This window comes from Typopeltis vanoorti, chromosome 21 (genome assembly GCF_054136105.1).
Source record: "Typopeltis vanoorti isolate ZY-2024b chromosome 21, IOZ_Tvanoo_1.0, whole genome shotgun sequence".
Classification (NCBI taxonomy): Eukaryota; Metazoa; Arthropoda; class Arachnida; order Uropygi; family Thelyphonidae; genus Typopeltis; species Typopeltis vanoorti.
The window spans coordinates 32,393,292-32,414,605 of NC_143569.1; the positions used below are offsets into that span (position 1 = coordinate 32,393,292).

At 35.5% G+C, this 21,314-nt stretch overlaps 1 protein-coding gene across 7 annotated transcripts in view; it reads right to left on the minus strand.

Moving 5' to 3' along the window:
* Positions 1–21,314, minus strand: part of LOC150094718 (myotubularin-related protein 9) — a 282,350-nt gene that overhangs the window by 103,178 nt on the left and 157,858 nt on the right. For all 7 annotated transcript variants that reach the window (XM_090410951.1, XM_090410948.1, XM_090410952.1 and 4 more), the window contains 2 exons: positions 6,369–6,494; positions 1,819–2,066 (listed from right to left, as the gene is read on the minus strand). In XM_090410951.1, coding sequence (XP_090267077.1) covers positions 1,819–2,066; positions 6,369–6,494 — 374 coding nt within the window. The remainder of the gene's footprint in view (positions 1–1,818; positions 2,067–6,368; positions 6,495–21,314) is intronic.

The following is a 21,314-nucleotide window of genomic DNA, read 5'->3' on the forward strand; positions in this document are numbered from 1 at the left end:
TAACATCTTGGAGAAATTAGTTTAGGGACCATACAGCATTGGACAGATGAGGGTAATGTTATCTGTGAGAGTCAACATGGATTTGTGAAGGGGCACTCTTGTTTTAGTAATATGCTAGCCTTTTATAATAAAGTTACAAGAGCAGTAAGTAGATGGTAAGGCATATACTGCTATTTAGCGAAGGCATTTGACAGGGTGCCACATGATAAGCTGATATTTAAGTTGTAGCACATGGGTTTGGATGCCAGGTTGGTCAACTGGATTCAGGATTGGCTGTCTGATAGGTATCAGAGAATTGTGTATGGTGGAGCAGTTTCAAGGAGGCAGAAGGTTACAACTGGGGTCCCACAGGGCTCAGTACTGGGATCTATATTGTTTAACCTTTATATCAATGGCATTGTCAGTGAATTGCAAGAGAATATTCAGTTGTTTGCAGATGATGTGAAGCTGGGAAGGGTTATTAGTAATTAGTGCAGATGTGGTAGCCCTACAAGAGTATTTGAATAAGCTAGACAGATGGACAAATGAATGGAAGTGTTGGTTTAATGCAGCAAAATGTAAGGTCTTGAGGTTTGGGACACATCGATGGGACACTGTATGCTCTATTGGAAGAGCTATACTGGAGAAGGTAGAGGTGACAAGAGATCTGGGTTTGATGATTGATAGAAACCTGAAATTCAGAGGACATATTGCAAAATAAGTGAAGGTAACACAGAAGATTGCTGCAATAATGAGAAGGACGCTGACCTGCAGACATAAAAGAGTTATCATTTCATTGTATAAGATCCTGATAACAGACTATTGTTCTCAGATTTGATCCCCAGGATTTGAAGGGGATAAATTAACTGTGGAAAGGGTAGAAAGGCAGATAACAAAGATGGTCTCAGGACTGTACAATGTTAGTTATGAGGATCGGCTGAGGGAATGTGGACTGCAGAGTTTGGTGAATAGAAGAAGGAGAGGTGATATGATTGAGACTTTTAAACTGTTGAGAGGTGGTTACAGGGTTGACACTGGGGAGTTCTTTTGCTTGGTTGAACAGCAGCAATTAGTGATGACAAGGGGGTCATCCCTAGAAGTTATGAAAGGAAACTGTGAGCAAGAGGGTGAGGAGTGGTTTCTTTGCATGGAGGGTGGTTGAACCACGGAATGCATTGCCAAATAGAGCGCTGAGAGCAAGAACGGTCAATGAGTTTAAGAAGTATTATGATAGACTTTGTGTTTCCTAGGAACGACCTCCCTCGATGAGTCTTTTGACTCCGTGGAGGCCTAAATAATAATAATAATTTCTGAAAAAGAGAGCTAAAAGGCTTCACTTCAGCGATGCAAAATTATTCAAGTTAAGTGGATATTGAATCCAACATTATTTCAAAGCTGAATAGAGTTTTATGCCGAATATAGAAACTATAAAAGTTTCGGTGGAACCAAGCGCAAGCAAACCTTTCATGACAGGGGCAACTCGTAGTAAAGGTGGAGTAGTAAGGATAGTGATCAGAGTTTACTCCACCTTTACTACGAGTTGTCCCTGTCATGAAAGGTTTGCTTACACTTGAATCTGCCGAAACTTTTATAGTTACTATATTCGGCATGAAACTCTTGTTACTATATTCGGCATGAAACTCTTGTTCCTCTATTCGGCTTTGAAATAATGTTGGATTCAATATCCACTTAATTTGAATAATAATAATAATAATTTCCTCGGTACCTATTTTTAGCCCTCTTCATATTAAGTTAATTAGTAAATTGCTTTTTACAAAAAGAGGCAAATCTAGAACACACACACACACACACACACACACACAAATTTTTTTTAATCACCTGATAAACACAGTCCAGAAATATGAGAAATGTTGGACTCTGATCTTTAGTTCGAAAATTACTTGAAGAATAAGCTCCATGGTGGCATCGAGTAGAAAACGGATGACCAGCTTGCAACCATTCTCTCTCAACTAAAGCTTCAAAACCATGAACAGTCCGACAATCTGGATTAAGAATAATTTGTGCTAGAGCACAAACTTGGAGAGTAGCATCTGTTCCCTCAGCTCCATGAACAAGTACACACGATCCTGAAAAATTACATAAGCATGCATTTATGATAATTTTTATTTAATTATTATATTTAAATTTAAATATAATTTATAGAAAATTAATTTAATTTTGTTTCTACATATTTTAAAATAATCCTTAACCTTCACTTACACAGGAAAAAAAAAGTATACAAAAAAAATCTCGGTAATGATAATCAGATATATTTCAAAACAGAAACTAATATTGTTATTATTATTACATTTATTAAGAGATACCTCCAGGAAGTTAGGGACTCATTGAGAGAGGTATTGAGAAACAGGTGTGACCAGCTGTCATACCTGTTTTTGAATTCATTCACAATACACATGTACACCCCACATCCAATGGCAATCCATTCCAATCACACACCACTCTGAGAGAAAAATCTAGCCCTTACCCCCTTCTTGACAGCATTCATTCTCAACTTCCAAGGATGCCCTTGAGTTCTTTCCCTATCCTACATAAAATGAAAAATTCCATCTACTGAAATCCCATGACTCTTTCAGAAGTTTATAAGTGTCAATCATATCACCCTCTCACTCAATGACACTCAAAACTACATTTACTGCACTCATATGACCCACTGTGGAATATACCTCATCAATCTGGGCTCCAACTTCTACTAGCTCAAAAAAAAACAAAAAAAACTTGACAATAAAGAGCAGCAGAAATTATCATAGGTGCAGTCTCATCCACAAATAATTTAAAAGCTCAACAAGAGTGTGGGCTTCACATACTAGAAGACAGAAGAAAACTCTCCACAGTTAAATTCACCAACAGAATCAGGAGCCACCAACAGGATCACATCTCACTCAGGACTTTTGATGCCTGGACTCATTGATCATCTATTACAATATTATTATGAAATTAGAAAACAGATTGACTTAGAGCACCTATCCATTGAAATAAGCAAAGAGCCATTCTTTTCCACTATTCTACCAAAAAAAAAAAAAAAACGATAAATTTAAATTTCCTCGAACCTTGTTCAAAAAAGGATTCACAGCAAGAAAATAAAAGAAAAGGACTTGACACTATACATCACTTAAACAATCCAAACCATGTCATTGCCTACACTGATGGATCATCTGACGAAGCACTCAACCAAGGAGGTTTGAGGATTTTTCTAACTCTACCTGGAGACGAGGAAATGCAATCAAAACCACAGCTGGCAAAATAGCTTCAAACTTGTGAATTAACAGCCATACAAACAGCTGTCAAATTCTATCTCTCAAATCCAGTAATAAACATTCAGAAGGAATATCCATCTATAGTGACTCAAAATCTGCACTTGAGGCATTAAAAAATGGAAAAACAAATCACACACAGAAAATTCATGAACTTGTGAAGGGGTGCTCTTATTTTAGTAATATGCTAGTCTTTTATAATAAAGTTACAAGAGCAGTAAGTAGATGAGGGAAAGGCATATACTGCCATTTTCTTGGATTTAGCGAAGGCATTTAACAGGGTGCCACATGATAAGCTGATATTTAAGTTGCAGCACATGGGTTTGGATGTCAGGTTAGTCAACTGGATTCAGGATTGGCTGTCCGATAGGTATCAGAGAGTTGTGTATGGTGAGGCAGTTTCAAGGAACTCAATGGTACAGGACATAGTGCTGGGACCTATCGGACAGCCAATCCTGAATCCAGTTGACCAATGCCTTTTTTTTTTTGCAGTTCTTATTTTTCATTAAATTTGAAAAATAAGAACTGCACACTGCAATGGATACCAGCCCATGTAAATATTGAAGGCAATGAAACAGCAGACCGATTAGCTAAAGAAGCAAGATACTTACCTCAAAAATTACACCCAATATCACTAATTGATGCTAACTCTGTCGCCAAAATAAGATTGGTAAAACAAACTATCAAGAAGAAGAATGAAATCAGTAAAAACGATGGAACATTTTAAAGAAAATTCAGCCAGACAGTAGTAGGAGCTATGAAACATGTAAAACTGTGCAGGAGTTGAATTAATGCACCTGTCCATATTTATTCTTGTCCAGCAATTGCTGCTGCTCTACAGAAAATTGACAACAACCCTAGACCCAAGCTCTACTCCATCAAAATTCAACAGATTGCCAAAGCAGTTCTACAGATCCACGGTCATATCTAGAAGCTCTTCAATGGACTTGACAACAACAATAACAACATATCACCCCCCTCTTTCTCCTGTTCACTAATGTCTGCATCCTACAAATTTTTAACTGCCAATAATTTATAAACCAATTCCACATTCTCCAATTTATGCAACAGTCTTCCATGCTGTATTCTATCAAAAACCTTAGCAGAATACAAAAGTATCATGGTGTATCCATTCCCCTTGTGTAACTCAATGGTAACATTATTGTAGAATGTGAGCAAGTTGCTCAAATATGACCTTCCCTTGATAAACCCATGGTGTTCATTTCAAAGTATAGTTTCTCTGTCAATCCATTTCTGTATATGTGAACCCTACCCAGTATCATTCCAGAAATACTGATGTTCATAATTGGATACATTGGTCTTCGCAATAGGATTATCATACATTCTTTCCACTCCTGTGAAACCTTCTCTGTTCTGAGACTCAAATTATATAGTCTGGTCAAAGGAGTAGCCAGTTCAGCTGAACACTCTTTTAGCATCCATGCTGATATCCCATTGGTCCTTGCTGCAGAATTCATATTCAGTTTGTGCAATTGCCCTTGTTCCTCCTCATGTACCCGAGTTTCTTCACATAGTGAAGAACTCAATGTTGCATACACCAGGCTGATAACTTTTAGGAAAATGGCCAATGATTACTTGAACAATCTCTTCTGCATCAATCACCATACCATCTGCATTCAGTAGAGTCGTTCTTTTATATTCATTCTTTCTTTCACTTGCAGCATAATGACAATTATTTTGGATTGCCTTTAACTTGCAGAATCAGTCGCTTTTCATTCTCTACAGCTTTCCGTATAACAGCAGTGACTCTTCTGGCCTGCTGCTTATAATTTCATAACTGCAAGTAAAAAGATTTATGTCCTACATATAGAGTAGGGTCCTTAGAGAAAGTCTCTATAAGAATAGTTGTAAATCACTGCCACATTGTTCTAATCTGAAAAGATCTGAATTGACTGTTTATCCCTACTGTGGGAAGTAGAGATAAACATAGTCCATTGTGATGTTTGTACATAACTGGTAATTTCTTATGATTTTTAATAAATTGATTATAATTAGACTGGGCTGCTCAACTACAATTCATGAATCCACATATCTGCATTTTAATCCTTATTATAATAATAATTCATGTGATTTATTTCATTTTTCGAATCATACTGAAGATATCTATGATATGTTGGATGCAAATTCTATAAATAAAAAAAAAACAGGAATAAATTTTTACATAAATAATCTCTATTTACTTAAATTAAGGGGATATGAAATCCCACATAGTTTTAAAACCGAATAAGAAACTCAAAGATTGGAATCAGAGAGTTTCTTGCCGAATATAGTAAACTATAAAGTATCAGCGACACTAGCGTTAGCAAATGCAAGTGATCCTAGTACGTAGTAGGATCCCCTTAATTTAAGTAATGTTTTCATTGCCGAAATGAAGCTTATTAGCTCTTTATACTTAAGTAACTTAATGGTTGCACCTGTTTGGAAAACTCGTTCGCAGAGTACATAAGTTCCTATCGCTATACATTTTGGTATTAGGTCTAGCTACTCACTGATGAAGCCTCAAAAAAGGCTGAAACCGGTCTGGGTAGTGACCTCCCTCCGTAACGTAATAACAGCATACATTTCCTAGGAAATGTGTTTTTACATTATGGAAAATACCTAAGAATAGCGATCTGAACTTCCCCCACCTTTGCAACGAGTCGTCTGGTATTGTACTACGTATTAGGATCACTTGCATTTGCTAACGCTCGTGTCGCCGATACTTTATAGTTTACTATATTCGGCAAGAAACTCTCTGATTCCAATCTTTGAGTTTCTTATTCGGTTTTAAAACTATGTGGGATTTAATATCCCCTTAATTTAAGTAATGTTTTCGTTGCCGAAATGAAGCTTATTAGCTCTTTATACTTAAGTAATCTCTATTTATTATTATTGTGCACAAGCAGATTATATTTCTAACTCTTTTCAGCGTAAAAAAAAAAAGCTAAAAGTTTATCAATCATTATTCATCTCTAATGTCTACTTTTATTTACTATAAGATCTATTGGATTACTATAGAATCTTATTTACTATAAGAATGAAACAGTAAACTGAATAGTAGTGTTGAAAGTCACAAAAATGTAACAAATGCTTCAATGAAGTATGATTAATATGTACCTTCTTGTCCAACACACTGAGCAATGACACAAGCACAAGTCAAAACATCTTTAACATGACTTAACCACCCACAAGATTCTAATCGTGACAGCCACTTGTCCATGCTACTGTTGCCATCATTGCATGCTATAACAGAAATTGTATCATCTATATTGTTATTTCAATCTCAATAATAATAATATGTTAACAAAGAATTTAATTCTCAATTTAAAAATAAAATGAAGAAAAATCTTCATTTGAAACATTATGTAGTAAGAAGATATTAAAATAAATTACGTCGAAACAATAACTCAAAAAGAACTTGAAATTTATATCAGTAAAAAATAAAACACATATTTCAGTATATAATTGCTGTAAATATAGCTATTAAAAATATAACTGGCTTAAAGACAAATTGAAATATTTAAAACTGACAGTTATGAAAGTGAAACATGGAAATGTTTCACTTTCATAACTAAAGGATGTGAAGGAGTTGTTGGATGAAGCAAAAATGAAGGCCGAGAAGGTGAAGACTTGTTGGAAGTTTATCACTTAGTTATACTACAAATTAAAGATGCCAAGAAATTATATTCTTTTGGTTACTCATATATGGAAATATGACTTATGCATTACTTCTACCTTAGTATCACCTCTGGGTCTGGCTCCCACTGATGAGACCTCAATAAAGGTTGAAACTGGTCTGGGTAGTGACCCTTCCCATAATGCATAGCATTATACATGCCTTTAAGGATACATGCTTTGCATTATGGGCACTAAGGCAAGTGATGTGAAGTCATTAGCATCTATATACAAGTCGCCCAGTCCTGAAAATATTTCAGGTGCAAACTTTGTTTGCTTACACTTGGATAAAGGATTAAACCAAGAATATAATTTCTTGGAATCTCTAATTTAAAGGTGAAGATCATAAGTCTCTTACAAAGCTATGGTATAGGTGAATTGAGGAGGAAGGCAAAGATAACAAATGAAGAAAAATCTTCATTTGAAACATTATGTAGTAAGAAGATATTAAAATAAATTACGTCGAAACAATAACTCAAAAAATCAATACATATGTTGTGCAGAAGGAATAACATAGCATTTGTGAACACATGGTATGAGATTGACGGAAAAAAGGACTTATATAATGCTGATGGACTGCATATAAATGGTTTTGGTGTTAGGTGTCTAGAGAGAGCTTTGTTCAATGAGCATGCTGAAGCACAAATTCAGGGAAATTTAAGCAATTAGGGTCATTGCAAATGAGAGTATGTGAAGGAATCCATGAGTCGAGTGAATGCGAGAAAGACCAAGTGTAGAATCTAGTCTCTCAAGCAAAAATATTGAACAGGTCAATTCAGGAAGTAAAGGTGATGGGGAAGGCCTAAAGGGATGCAGTTTCTGCATACTAATGCCAGAAGTATCAGGAACAAGTTTTTGGTATTAGTTAGTGCAACCGTGCCAAATGTTATAGGCATTAGTGCGACATGGTTAACAGCAGATGATGAAGTTACAGCGATAAAATGTGAAGGGTTTAGTATTTTTAGGGAAGATAGAGAAGATGGGATGAGAGGGGGGGGGAGAGGGTACTGCTGATGATGGCAGATGAAGTGCAGACAAAAAGAATAGGAGACAGGTGGAAGGGGGGGGGGCTATTCATTTGAAGCAATCTCTAATTTAAAGGTGAAGATCATAAGTCTCTTACAAAGCTATGGTATAGGTGAATTGAGGAGGAAGGCAAAGATAACAAATGAATCAATACATATGTTGTGCAGAAGGAATAACATAGCATTTGTGAACACATGGTATGAGATTGACGGAAAAAAGGACTTATATAATGCTGATGGACTGCATATAAATGGTTTTGGTGTTAGGTGTCTAGAGAGAGCTTTGTTCAATGAGCATGCTGAAGCACAAATTCAGGGAAATTTAAGCAATTAGGGTCATTGCAAATGAGAGTATGTGAAGGAATCCATGAGTCGAGTGAATGCGAGAAAGACCAAGTGTAGAATCTAGTCTCTCAAGCAAAAATATTGAACAGGTCAATTCAGGAAATAAAGGTGATGGGGAAGGCCTAAAGGGATGCAGTTTCTGCATACTAATGCCAGAAGTATCAGGAACAAGTTTTTGGTATTAGTTAGTGCAACCGTGCCAAATGTTATAGGCATTAGTGCGACATGGTTAACAGCAGATGATGAAGTTACAGCGATAAAATGTGAAGGGTTTAGTATTTTTAGGGAAGATAGAGAAGATGGGATGAGAGGGGGGGGGAGAGGGTACTGCTGATGATGGCAGATGAAGTGCAGACAAAAAGAATAGGAGACAGGTGGAAGGGGGGGGGCTATTCATTTGAAGCAATCTGGTGTGAGATAAAGACCAGTAAGACAAAATATACAGTTGGTTGTTGCTATAGACCAAGGAGTTCCACAGATGATCTGGAAGACATGTATCAGCAAATTAGTACAATCAGTACAGGTGAAGTATGGGGAATTTCAACTATAGAGATATAGGTTGAAAGGAAAAGAGATCACATGGAAGGAAGGAAATGGAATTCATATACCTACTGAGAGAATTATTGAGGCAGCATGTGATAGAGGGGACTTGGAGTGCGAGAGTATTGGACATAGTTATAGGATCAGAAGATCTATCCATAACCAAGTATATCCATAAATATTTCCTCTGATTGGCAAAAGTGACCATGTGGTGGTCTTTATTTAACTTGGGAGATGTAAAACATAAGGAATATTCTGTCCAGAAGACATATGTGAAACTATAAGGCATGTGATTATGATAAGCTTAGGAGGAAGAGTGAGGCTGTGTCATGCAATAAACTCTGGCAAGGGAAAAATGTCAATAGTGCATGGGAGATAGTTAAGGAGCATTTATAAGCAATATTAAATTGTATAACTCTAAGGTAAGGAGGGTTAATCAGATAGGGGTTAGATGAAGGAGTAATATCATTAAGTATGAGCTGCAGAAAAAGAAAATGTGGTGGTGGTGGGTATATAAGGAGAAAAGCGACCAGCAAACTCATGAACAGTACGATACAAGCAGGGGTTGAAATGGTTTTCAACCAAAATAAACTGCACAAATTAATAATCCTGAATAGAATTTTTATTATTTATTATTATTATTTTTTTTTTATCAGGAATTTTTTTCGATCAAATGACCAGAGACTGTAGCCGTTGCGATGAATTTTTGTATTTATTGATAGTGCAACAATGTTGCATTTCCAAGAACTTAATGTTGCAAGTTCTTGGAAATTTGTCAAAAAATAAGGCATTATTGTTTATTCAAATAACTGGGAGTTTTGATAACGTGTTTGTGTTTTATGAATACATTGTTTAGTAAATAAAATCGTTTCCAAATTCCCGTTAGTAAATTGAGTTTGTGTTTTGTGAATTCTCCTTTATGCATTTATTTTTGATAATAATAATAATATCCGTAAGTGTTTATTATACAATTTCAAAATATTTACGAGAAAAAAGTATATACCACCATTCATCATCTATCCTTTCATAAAGAATTTTAATAACCGGCTCGCCTGACTTAAAAACATTAACAACCAGTTCGCTAAATTTGAAAAATTTTAACAACTGACTCGCACAAGCTGGTCCCAACACACCACTGCCTTTAAGCCTTTTGAAAAGTCGTACAGATGGCACAGTGGGTCAAATTCTTAGAGTTCCTGTGTTTTTAAATCATCCAAAAGGTGAGGCAGGATGAGCACCAAGAAAATAGTACCTAGAAATCAGTGGCTGTGATTGGTTATTGTGTCAACTAATCCAATTGAATGTTGTCATTTGTCATGAGTTGCTGTTTTTGTTTTCTGTGTTTCATCTGTTTTGTGTGCACGAAGTGTGAACTGACCTGGTGGGCAAGTTTTTATATATAATATAGACAAGTTTTTAATATATAATTTTCCATAAATTTATAACTTTTTTGCCCATATTTACAATGGGAAACAGCATGAGAGCAAATGAATGTTCCGTTTTCTGCCAGAAGTTTTGTGAATTGTATGACTGTACTCGAAGGGGATAAGCCTTGTCTTCCTTCCAAATCTACTGAGCAAGCACAAAGATGCAAAAACTAAGTACATGAGACACTTCTCTATTTCACAATACAATACAATACAGTAGAATGGTTAATGGGATGTGAAGCGCGGTCATGACTTTTTTGTTGGCCTTGTTTATTATTCTACAGAGAGAAAGGTGTTTGGAATAAGCATGGATATTTGACCTTAATCACTTAACAGCAGCACTGCAAAAACATGAGTGCTCCCAATTACATGTTCAGCACTTTTAAATCTTAAGATGTTTGGAGAAAAAAGAATTGACACTCACATTGACAAACAAAGAAAAATTGAAGTTACCCATCATAATGAACAGGCAAGGAAAAATAGGGACATTTTAAAAAAGATTAATTGATGGTGTATGCTATTAAGCTAAGCAAGAGCTTCCTTTAAGAAGTCATGATGAGTCATTAGCTGAAGATTCAGCTAATGAAGGAAATTATATAGAATTTTTAAATGTGCTTTGTGAGTATGATTATCTTTAGACAGTCATTTAAAGGATTCGACTGTATTTCGATTAACTTCTACAGTATCATTAGTGCCATACCTGAAGTGGTTATAAGATGCAAAAAAAAAAAGAAACTGCTGCTACTACATTTGTGGCCATTATTCTGGATGAAACTATTAATGTTATGTCAAAATTGCAGTGTCAGCTGTTTTCCATTTTGTCTGTAATGGGCAAATACATGAAAAGTTCATTGGATTTACAGACAAGTGATGATAGAATGTCTAGTGGTGTTTTTAAACATGCTGAAAGCAGAGTTAAAGAATTTAATATGAAGGACAAGTTAGTAGGTCAAACTTATGATGGTGCCTGTGTAATGAGTGGGCATATTAATGGGTTACAGAGGAAACTTATCGAGGAATATTCTTTAGCAATATTTCTGCATTGCTATGCTCACGTTCTGAATTTAGTTCTGAAGCAAAGCTTCTCGAATATCAAGGAATATCGTTGAAAATTTATTTATCACTAGGTTAGACTATAATAGATTTAGTTTAATCCTTTATCCCAGTGAGAGCAAACAAAGTTTGCGCCTGAAAATATCTTCAGGACTAAATATAGTGTTGTACTATCTTATCCAGTAAGTAGTGCAACACCAAGGCAACTCGTGGCAAAGGTGGAGCAAGCTACCAGGCACTTCTAACCCAGTATCTCCCATAATGCAAAACACATTTCCTATGTGGATATGTATACTGTTATGCATTAAAGGGATTGGCCATCTACCCAGACTAGTTTCGACCTTTATTGAGGTCTCTTCAGTGGGAGCCAGGCCCAGAGCTGGAGATACCAGGCAGAAGCAGTAGCAAGTCATCTGTGCCTATGGGAGTTGCCAAAAGGTTTATCACCTTTTTTTTTTTTTTTTAAAATTACTCTGGATTTAGAGAAAAATCCAGAGTAATTTTTAAAAAAGGTGATAAACCTTTTGGCAACTCCCATAGGCACAGATGACTTGCTACTGCTTCTGCCTGGTATCTCCAGCTCTGGGCCTGGCTCCCACTGAAGAGACCTCAATAAAGGTCGAAACTAGTCTGGGTAGATGGCCAATCCCTTTAATGCATAACAGTATACATATCCATATAGGAAATGTGTTTTGCATTATGGGAGATACTGGGTTAGAAGAGCCTGGTAGCTTGCTCCACCTTTGCCACGAGTTGCCTTGGTGTTGCACTACTTACTGGATAAGATAGTACAACACTATATTTAGTCCTGAAGATATTTTCAGGCGCAAACTTTGTTTGCTCTCACTGGGATAAAGGATTAAACTAAATCTATTATAATCAAGGAATATCGATTGTTTTTCCAAGCTATCAGTGTATCAGTAGCATTTTTTCTGATTTCTCATCAGCAGCATATAAATCAATGAAAACAATAAACGGTTCATGGACAATTCATTGGTAGTAAAATTCATTGCGGAAAAAATTCACTGAAAGCGTTATTTCACTAGAAAATTGAAATGATATGCATTGATACCAATATATAAAAAGTAAATGCAGTGCAAGATAGATTTCACAAAATATAGTTTTTTTTAATGTATTATTTGTTTAGATTTTAATTATATTTTCATAATATTTTAATTCTTATACAATGAAAGCAATATTTTATTGATCAGTGAGTTTCCTAATTTCTGTTTCATCTTAAAAAGTTGTAAATATTTTTTATTATTTAAATACTACAGGTTCTGCTGATGGAATATTAATATTTACAAAACTGGAATAGGTATAGAGAGAAAGGGCATCATATTTAAGAATAGTTATTCTGCAAACTGTTCATTATATTTCTGAGCACTAAGACATCCATCCAGATGTTATATATTATTATTATGTGACACCTCTAGGGAGTCCAAAGACTCATCGAGGGAGGACACTTATTTCACAACTCTATCTCCACCAACTACAACTAAGCGCAACTACACCAACGCCATCTACTACTCGCCATCACCACTAGTATTTCCACAGGCAATCACAACATCCATGCACATGGCAGGATTTGAACCCGCAGCCTTTTGGCTGAAGAGCGGATAAGCTATCCACTCGGCCAACTAGGTGGGCTATTTCTTAAATTTTTTTAAAAAATATTTCTTATATGGGAAATATTTCTTTTTTTTCACATATATCCACTTTATACTGAATAAAAATTTTCAAAAAGCTAAATATAATCAAAATATTAAATAATATATAAAATATTTCTTAAATTAAAAAAAAAAAAAATTCTTAATTCTTTAAAATATTTCTTAATTTTTTTAAAAAATATTTTTTGAAAGAAATTTTTTAAAATATTAATTTCTTATATGAGAAATTTTTTTTCACATATATCAGCGATGAATTTTTCCCATGATAAATTTTCCTGCAATGAATAGTCTCTCTGTGACGAATTTTCTCCCTGATCAATTGTCAGCAATCAATTTTCCCATGAATTTGTCGGCAATGAACTGTGGACACGACAATAAAAGCTTTGCAAGATTTTGTTGCTAAAAAATTACCCTTCATCGCATCAACCAGATGGAACTTTACTTCATGTTTTACAAGCACAGTAAAACATCATAGAAGTCAACTTAATTTTTCTGATAAATACTATGTATACAGTTAGAGACTGAGAATGAAGATTATTGCTGTTTGTTATGCTGACCTAAAACCAAAGTATACTAAGCCAAAACACTTATATGAAAATAAAACTTGATGCAGGCATTATTATTATTATTATTATGTGACACCTCCATGGAGTCCAAGGACTCATTGCAGGAGGACACTCTACCACACCAATACCATATTTGCCGGTGTATAAGACGCACCCCCTTTTTTCTGCACATTTTTTAGGGAAAAAACTTTATCACTGAATATTATAATGAATTTATAGTATTTCAAATATAAAGTAATAAGTAGGTCTACTTTCAACAAATACCTAATCTAACTAGGAAGGAGCACCCACCTTCTAATCTTCTTCGTCAATACCCAGAAATTCATCTCCAGAGCTAAATGAAGAGACACTTGAAACCTCTTCTAAATCAGAATCTGAGTCCTCATACAACAAATTGTCCTCTGTACCATCCAGTGCATTACTAATGCCACACTTAAATGATTTAACCACTGTCTCAGTTTTCACAGCATCCCATGAAGCTTTGACCCACTCACACATTTGCAAAAAGCTAGGCCCCTTCCTTCTTCCTGATGGCATAACCTCAAAATCTGAAGACTGCATCCAGCTGTTCCACTTCTCCTTCATAAATTCCTTAAATGATTTATTAATATAAACATCTAAAGGTTGAAGCTAACTAGTTAGACTTCCTGGAATTACAGCTAACTGAGTTTTCAATTCCTTGAGTTTATTTTTAGCATCTTCTGTTCTGTGAGAATGAAACTGATCCCATACTAGCATGGCAGGCTTCTTCAACAGTCCGCCAGGGCGCCTAGACCAAATTTTATCTATCCGTAACTTCATTCCTCCTCCATCCATCCAGCCTTCTGCATGAACATGTACAAGCACTCTTTTAAGCAGTTTTTCTTTGGGTAGCATCTTCCTTTTAAAAATCCATAGTGGCAGCAATTTTGTCCCATCAGCACAGAAGGATAAAACAACCATGTAGTGAGTTTTTTCGTGCCCCGAAGTTTTAATAGTAACACTTTTAGTGCCCTTGGAATCTACAGTTTTGTTTGAGGGCGCATCAAAAGTCATCAGAACTTCGTCCATGTTTCCTATTTGCGCAAGTTCAAAATTTTCTCGTTTCCTTGCGTTAATGATGAAGCGATGAAATTCAATAATTTTTTTTTCATATTCAGCTGGCATCTTTTGTGATATTTTTGTTTTAGTCTACATATATACCTGGTTTCTCTTCATGAATCTTGAACACAATGATGTTGATCCAGTAAAGTTGGCGATCCCTCTGTTAGTGGCTATCGCTTTCGCTTGATGAATAATAATTTTTGTAGACACTGAAAGTCCTGCTTTTTGGTCTAAAATCCAAGTATTCAGTTCTGCCTCAAGTTCTGGCCATTTTGCAGTTCCACTTTGTAGGTTATGTTTACTATGAGTTGGTTTTTTTTAGATCCTCTTCCTGATTCTGCCAAGTTCTTATCATTTTCTCAGTTTGGGGTGGCCCAAAATGCTTCTCTGCAGCCCTGTTTCCATATTCTTTAGCATAGGCAATCACACGTAGCTTGTATGCAATATTGTAGCAATGCTGACGTTTTTCAGCCACAATTTGCCAAGAAATTTAGAGAAAATTTAACGGCAGAACTTTATCACCGTTCACAACGACTGCGACAACATACGCATCCCCTGAACTCTACGTAACTAGAATGTTCTCACACAATGAAGCAAGAAAGAAATCGCATAACTCGGAACAGAGAAAATTTCCAGAAATGAAAATAATAAAAAACTGAGTATCGGCATATAAGACGCACCTGGTTTTTCAGACCTATTTTCAAAGGAAAAAAGTGCGTCTTATAAGCCAGCAAATATGGTGCATCTCACCCTCTCCACTACTACTTAATTCTCCTACTACCACACTACTCTCATCAATGCCATCTACTGCCCATCATCGCCAAGAACAGTATTTTTTGTCTGTAAACTGTGTGTGTTCTGAAGGCCAATTTGTCTGTGCACAGGATGAAAAACCCGAGTTTCCGGGAGAAAAAAAACCCTGCTACCTCCATATGAAATCGGCTAACTTACCTTCGATTGAAAAAGCCCTATAAAGATTCCCCTCGTAACGACGAGAATCAAACGTAGGTCTTTTCCAGTCAAAGGTGCAATGTTCTGCTGTTCTTCCAATTGTGCTATGTAGGCAATTAATTATCTTTACTACACTAAGCTATGAAAAACTATGCAATACTATCAACAAAATTCTTCACAAGACCTCACTTGAAAACAAAATTAAAACTAGATTACAATAAAACTATAACCATTCCATATCAGATAAAATAAACAGAATGCTATAGAAATACAACCTTAAAGCCACCTTTAAACCTCCTCCAAAACTAAAGAACTTACTGAACTCATCCAAGGATCCACTTCCTCCACTGGCCCACCGTGGAGTATATCATATGCATTCACCTGTAATTTGTCCTATATAGGAGAAACAGGTGAATGCATATGATATACTCCACGGTGGGCCAGTGGAGGAAGTGGATCCTTGGATGAGTTCAGTAAGTTCTTTGTTAACTATGGTAAAGCTGGCCTTGCTGATCATGCCCTGAATACTCTACATAGAATTGACTGGAAAGGCATTTGTTGTTTACATCACACCAAAACGTGGTGTGAACATAAATTTCAGGAGGCCTGTGAAATTCTTATCAACCACTCTAATCTTAACAATGATGATGGTCTAAAAATCCCAAGAATATGGAAGGCACATATTCTACCCACATAGCTTGCTCCACCTTTGCAAGGAGTCGCCCTGATGTTGCACCACCTTACCCCAGTCCTGAAGATACTTTCAGGTGCAAACTTTGTTTGCTCACACTTGGATAAAGGATTAAACTAAATTTATTATACCCACATAACCTTTATGCCTAAGAGTTAATTATAAATAGGACTCTAAGTAATCCAGGATCTTAACTCTAATATAACAACTCTCTTGTAGGACATCACTTTTGCTGTAATAAAATTATCTATATGAAATTGTTCTCTGATGTTGTCATAAATAGAATATAGCTTTGATGTAGTTATTTTATTTTTATTTATTTATTTTATTAATTTTTTTTCACTAGAGGTCAGGCCAGTAGAATAACTGTTGATCAAATCATTGTCTCTTTGGCATACTGTGTGAAATGTAATATAGCTTGTCTTTGTATATATGTATATACTCCAGATGATGACCTCCATATGAAGGTCAAATTGTCGGAAAATTAAAATAATTATTTCTAACATGGTTGTAGTCTCCATAATTTGTCTGAAATGAATGCTGATCACCATGTAACACTAAAGAAAAGGATTCAGTCTTTCTTTGATTCAATCCGGAAAAATAATTTCCCAAGTGATTACTTTTTCTGATTTCTGTGTGTATTATAAGGCTATATTTAAAAATCGTATCAAAATTCAAATTATTCGTGTTTCACTCTAGTATTTGCCAATAATAATCTATTCTCACCAAGAAGCATAAATCCTTTGTGCTTCTCACATAAATGGTGTGCATGAAGTAGAATTTTATTTCTAAAATTAGTATCTGTTAAGAGTCTGGATGATATTGAATATCTAAAATGCAATTCAAACTGATTTCAAGTTATATACACATATCCATTTTGCTTTTCATAAATAGAGTGCTTTGTGTAGCACTCTATTTATGAAACAGAGTGCTACACTGGAACCGAAAATTTGAAAGTGGATGTTAGTACAAATGTGTTTAGTTAGCTGCTGCTATGTTTACTGCGACAATAAATTGGTTCTGTTTGCATGCATGCATGCAGCATAGTCAGTAGGAGTGGGATGTTTTTCCATTAAGAGTGTCGTTCGAGTTTTCTCTAATTACACTAATTGTCCCTAAACATAGCACAAAGATGTTAAATGTCTGTTTACTGTATTTAATGATAAATAAAGCTACTTGTTTTTCTTGCTTGTGCAGTATAGCATCTCTTGAGTTTGGGAAGTTTTTAAAGATATAGGGACATTTTTATTCTAGTCTTTGGAAAGAGACATTGTAAAAATTTATCTATTCCTGAATTTTTTAAAAAATGAATACTTCTGTGGATTATAAGAAGCTGTTGGTCTAGATCAAAATACTAGCATATGTGAGATATCTATTATTGATAAGACAGAAGAGCTGCTGACACTAAAAGACACAACAAAAAATTAATGAATGTAGGATTCCCAAAAGACAAGCTGGAAAAAAAACCTTGTCTAGTTGATTTTTGTGGGCTTCAAAAAAATGCTTCCTAAATTCGATCAACGTCTTCCTGCTCCTTTTTGGTGCTGAACACTACTACTAGTCTCTTGCTTTAACCAATGTCAGATAGCATTATCTGAAGGTGGATGTTTTCCATACTGAGTTCTGTAATGATGTTGCATTGTGATAACTGACTTTATTTCAAAAAACCAAAGTATGTACACTGCTTTCTCTTGAACATTTTGAAGTATCATCTCATATTATCTCCCAGACATCATGTATAGACTACAGCATTGCCAAAAAAAAAGAAAATAAAATAAAATTCTGAGTTACGCTTTCATATTCTGCAAGCAGTTTTATTTTGTTGTTTCCTGTTTGAAAATTATAGGCCATGCAAACCAGAACAATAATTTAGAATCATCCTGTATTTACAAAAACAAAAAATATATATGTAGCATTCCATTCCAGAATAACTGTCTGAGGATTCAAAAGGATTTGTTCTTTGGATATTTATTTCAACCCCTGAGTACAGTCAGGCAAGAAAGGCGACCACTATGGTAAAGAAGGCAAAATCAGATTATGAGAAGAAACTAGCTAAGCAGCCAGAATAAAGTCCCAAACAGTTCTATCATTTTGTGACAAGAGGAAGAATGACTATGTGGAATAATCTTAATGACAGCAAATAGTCACCAGGTGACAGAAGCAAATAAAACAATGAGCTACTAAGTGACACTTTGAAAGGGTATATCATCCAAGTGATGTTAATGTTGTGACATATGTGGCAGAGGCTTATATGGGAACAGAGTTGGATGAATTAGAAGTTCTTAGGATATTTGCAGAATCTCAATGTAAATACAGCTGTGAGATTTGGATATCAGCTTATATTTTGCAGGAATGTGTAAGGGAACTGGCAATGCCTCTGACTAAGTTCTTTAATTTAAGCCTCAGCTCTGCTAGGAGGACAAAATGTGGAGTGGAACAGAGTGGAAGGAAGGTAAAATAATTCACTTGCATAAGGGAGATTCAAAGATTGCAGTAGCAAATTATAGACCAATCAATATGTCAGGAGTGTAAATTCAAGATGCCAAGAAATTATATTGTTGGTTTAATCCTTTATCCAAGTGTAAACAAACAATGTTTGCATATGAAGTATTTTCATGACTGAGCCAGTTGTATTTAGAGGCTAATGACTTCATCTACTTCAGATACTAATGACCTTAGTATCCCATAATGCAAAGCACACACATCCTATGGACACGTATCATGCCTTTTGAATACTTGCATATGTGAAATATATGACTTTTGCATTACTTCAACCTTGGTATCTCTTTTGGGTCTGGCTCCCACTGATGAAACCTCAACAAAGGTCGAAACTGTTCTGAATAGTGGCCTTTCCCATAATGCATAGCATTATGCACGTCCATAAGGGTGTGTGCTTTTCATTATGGGATACTAAGGCAATTAATGTGAAGTTATTAGCCTCTTTATACAAGTAGCCCAATCATGAAGATCCTTCATGTGCAAACATTGATTACAATTGGATAAAGGTTTAAACCTAGAATACAATTTTTTGGCATCTTTAATTTACAGTATAACCAAGTGAAAAAAACTTTCAGTATCTCAGAGGGGTGGTAAAACTACTAGAAAAATTGATCAAAAAGAGAATTCAAGAACAAGTGGATAAGAATGTGATACTCTATAAGGGGCAACATGGCTTTGTGAAGGGTCAGTCATGCTTGTCTCTGTATTATATAATTTACTAACTATTTTATAATAGAGTGATAGCTGAATTGGATAAACGAAATGGCTACATGAAGATTCTGTTAGATTTTGCAAAGGCATTTGAGAGAATACCACGTAGAATTCTGTTACACAAACTACAGCAAATGGGGATGGATAAGAGGGTGGCTGCTGGACAGATATCAAATGATATCAACATGGAGGGGCAGAATCAAGGTGAAAACAGGTGACAAGTGGTGTGTTGCAAGGTTCAATGCAAGGACCACTGCTGTTTAATTTATATATAAATGATATCAGAAATAACTGGAAAGGAACTAAAAATATTGTCCCAAATGTGACAGATTTCAGTGGAGAGACTAGTGTAGTCTTGGAAAGTTGCAAATGAACAGAATGGGCTTACAGAGTCAGTCAGTCAGTAACACTATGTCTCTTAATGGATTCAAGGAGAGGTGTGAATGATTGTGTGGATAGTTTGGAGATGAGGCAGTATACTGACTCCATCCACATACCTCATCACGGATCCTCAGGTGTTGGCATGATAGTGTTTGGATAGTTTCAGAAGGTGAAGGATACAATTATTTCTAATAATTTTTTGAGAGCTTTTTTTTTGTGCGTGTGTGTTAGGGTAGGGTTGGTGTTAATTGGGTGGTATTTTCATTGATGTCTGAATAAGATTAACAATTTTCGATCATATTCAGAGCAATTGAGTACTACCATAGCACTTCCGTTATGATAATATTCTGGTTTTGGTGTAGTCTTTTAAGTTTGCCAAATTCTACAAAAGATAAATTTCTTTTCAAAGGCTTTACAGAATTTAAAATGTAGGCTATGTCTGGGTAGATATTACTGGCAATATGAGGTGGAGGGGGGTGTATAGACTTTGTTCTATTTTTGCCATAATTTGCAGACTGGGCAATTTGTGTTATGACTGAGACTAAGAGCATTGATAGTTTTTCCTTGAACTAAAAATATGGCTGTTTAATTACAATACATTCAGGAGATGACTAGGGCTTATATATCTTCTTGGTTAAGTTATTAAATTTTTCACTGATGCATCTGAGGCATTAAAAGAATCATCCAAAGCTCAGCATTCAGCATGCTGAATAGCTCATTCTGTAGCACATGAATAGTATTGGTGCTGTTGGCCAATAAAGCACTAGATTTTGCAGTAGCTTTGCTCTTGAAAAAAGAGCAAAAGCTAGTGCAATGGTAGATATCGCTAGCTTCTTTATCTGTCTATCAATATACAAGTCATACACTGCTTACTTAACCACCACACCAGCTTGGATGTGTATGTACATCCACAATTACATGGATGCAAAGTGTCCACTGAATGAATATAACCTTTGGATATTATAGAAAAAAACTATATGGATACGAAGCTTATATTTTTGATCTATTTGATCCGTGTGACCAGTTGAGTGGTTAAGAGATCTCTTAACTAATTCCCACACACTATTAATCTCCCCCCCCCCCTCACAGTTCATGCTTCCATTGTATTGCTATTAAATTGACTACAGAAATTTCCATAATCATGTGATCTATAATTCCAAATATCTTGTTGTGACTGAAACACTCTTCTTTCTGGTCATCTGCAAGGTCAATACCCTATGATCACTCTCACCAACTGCCAGCAGAATTGATATCTCATTTATACTGAAAAGAAAAGTGTATATATATAATAAAGATGTAAAAACAATCAAAGTCAAGTCACTTTCAGAGGTGAACTGTAAATTCAAACATATGGCAGACTAAAGAAGGTAGAGAGAGTTGTGGAAAAGAATAAAGCTTACTGAAAGTCTGTAGCATATTTCTAGCATTCTAAGCCAGCATATGCTC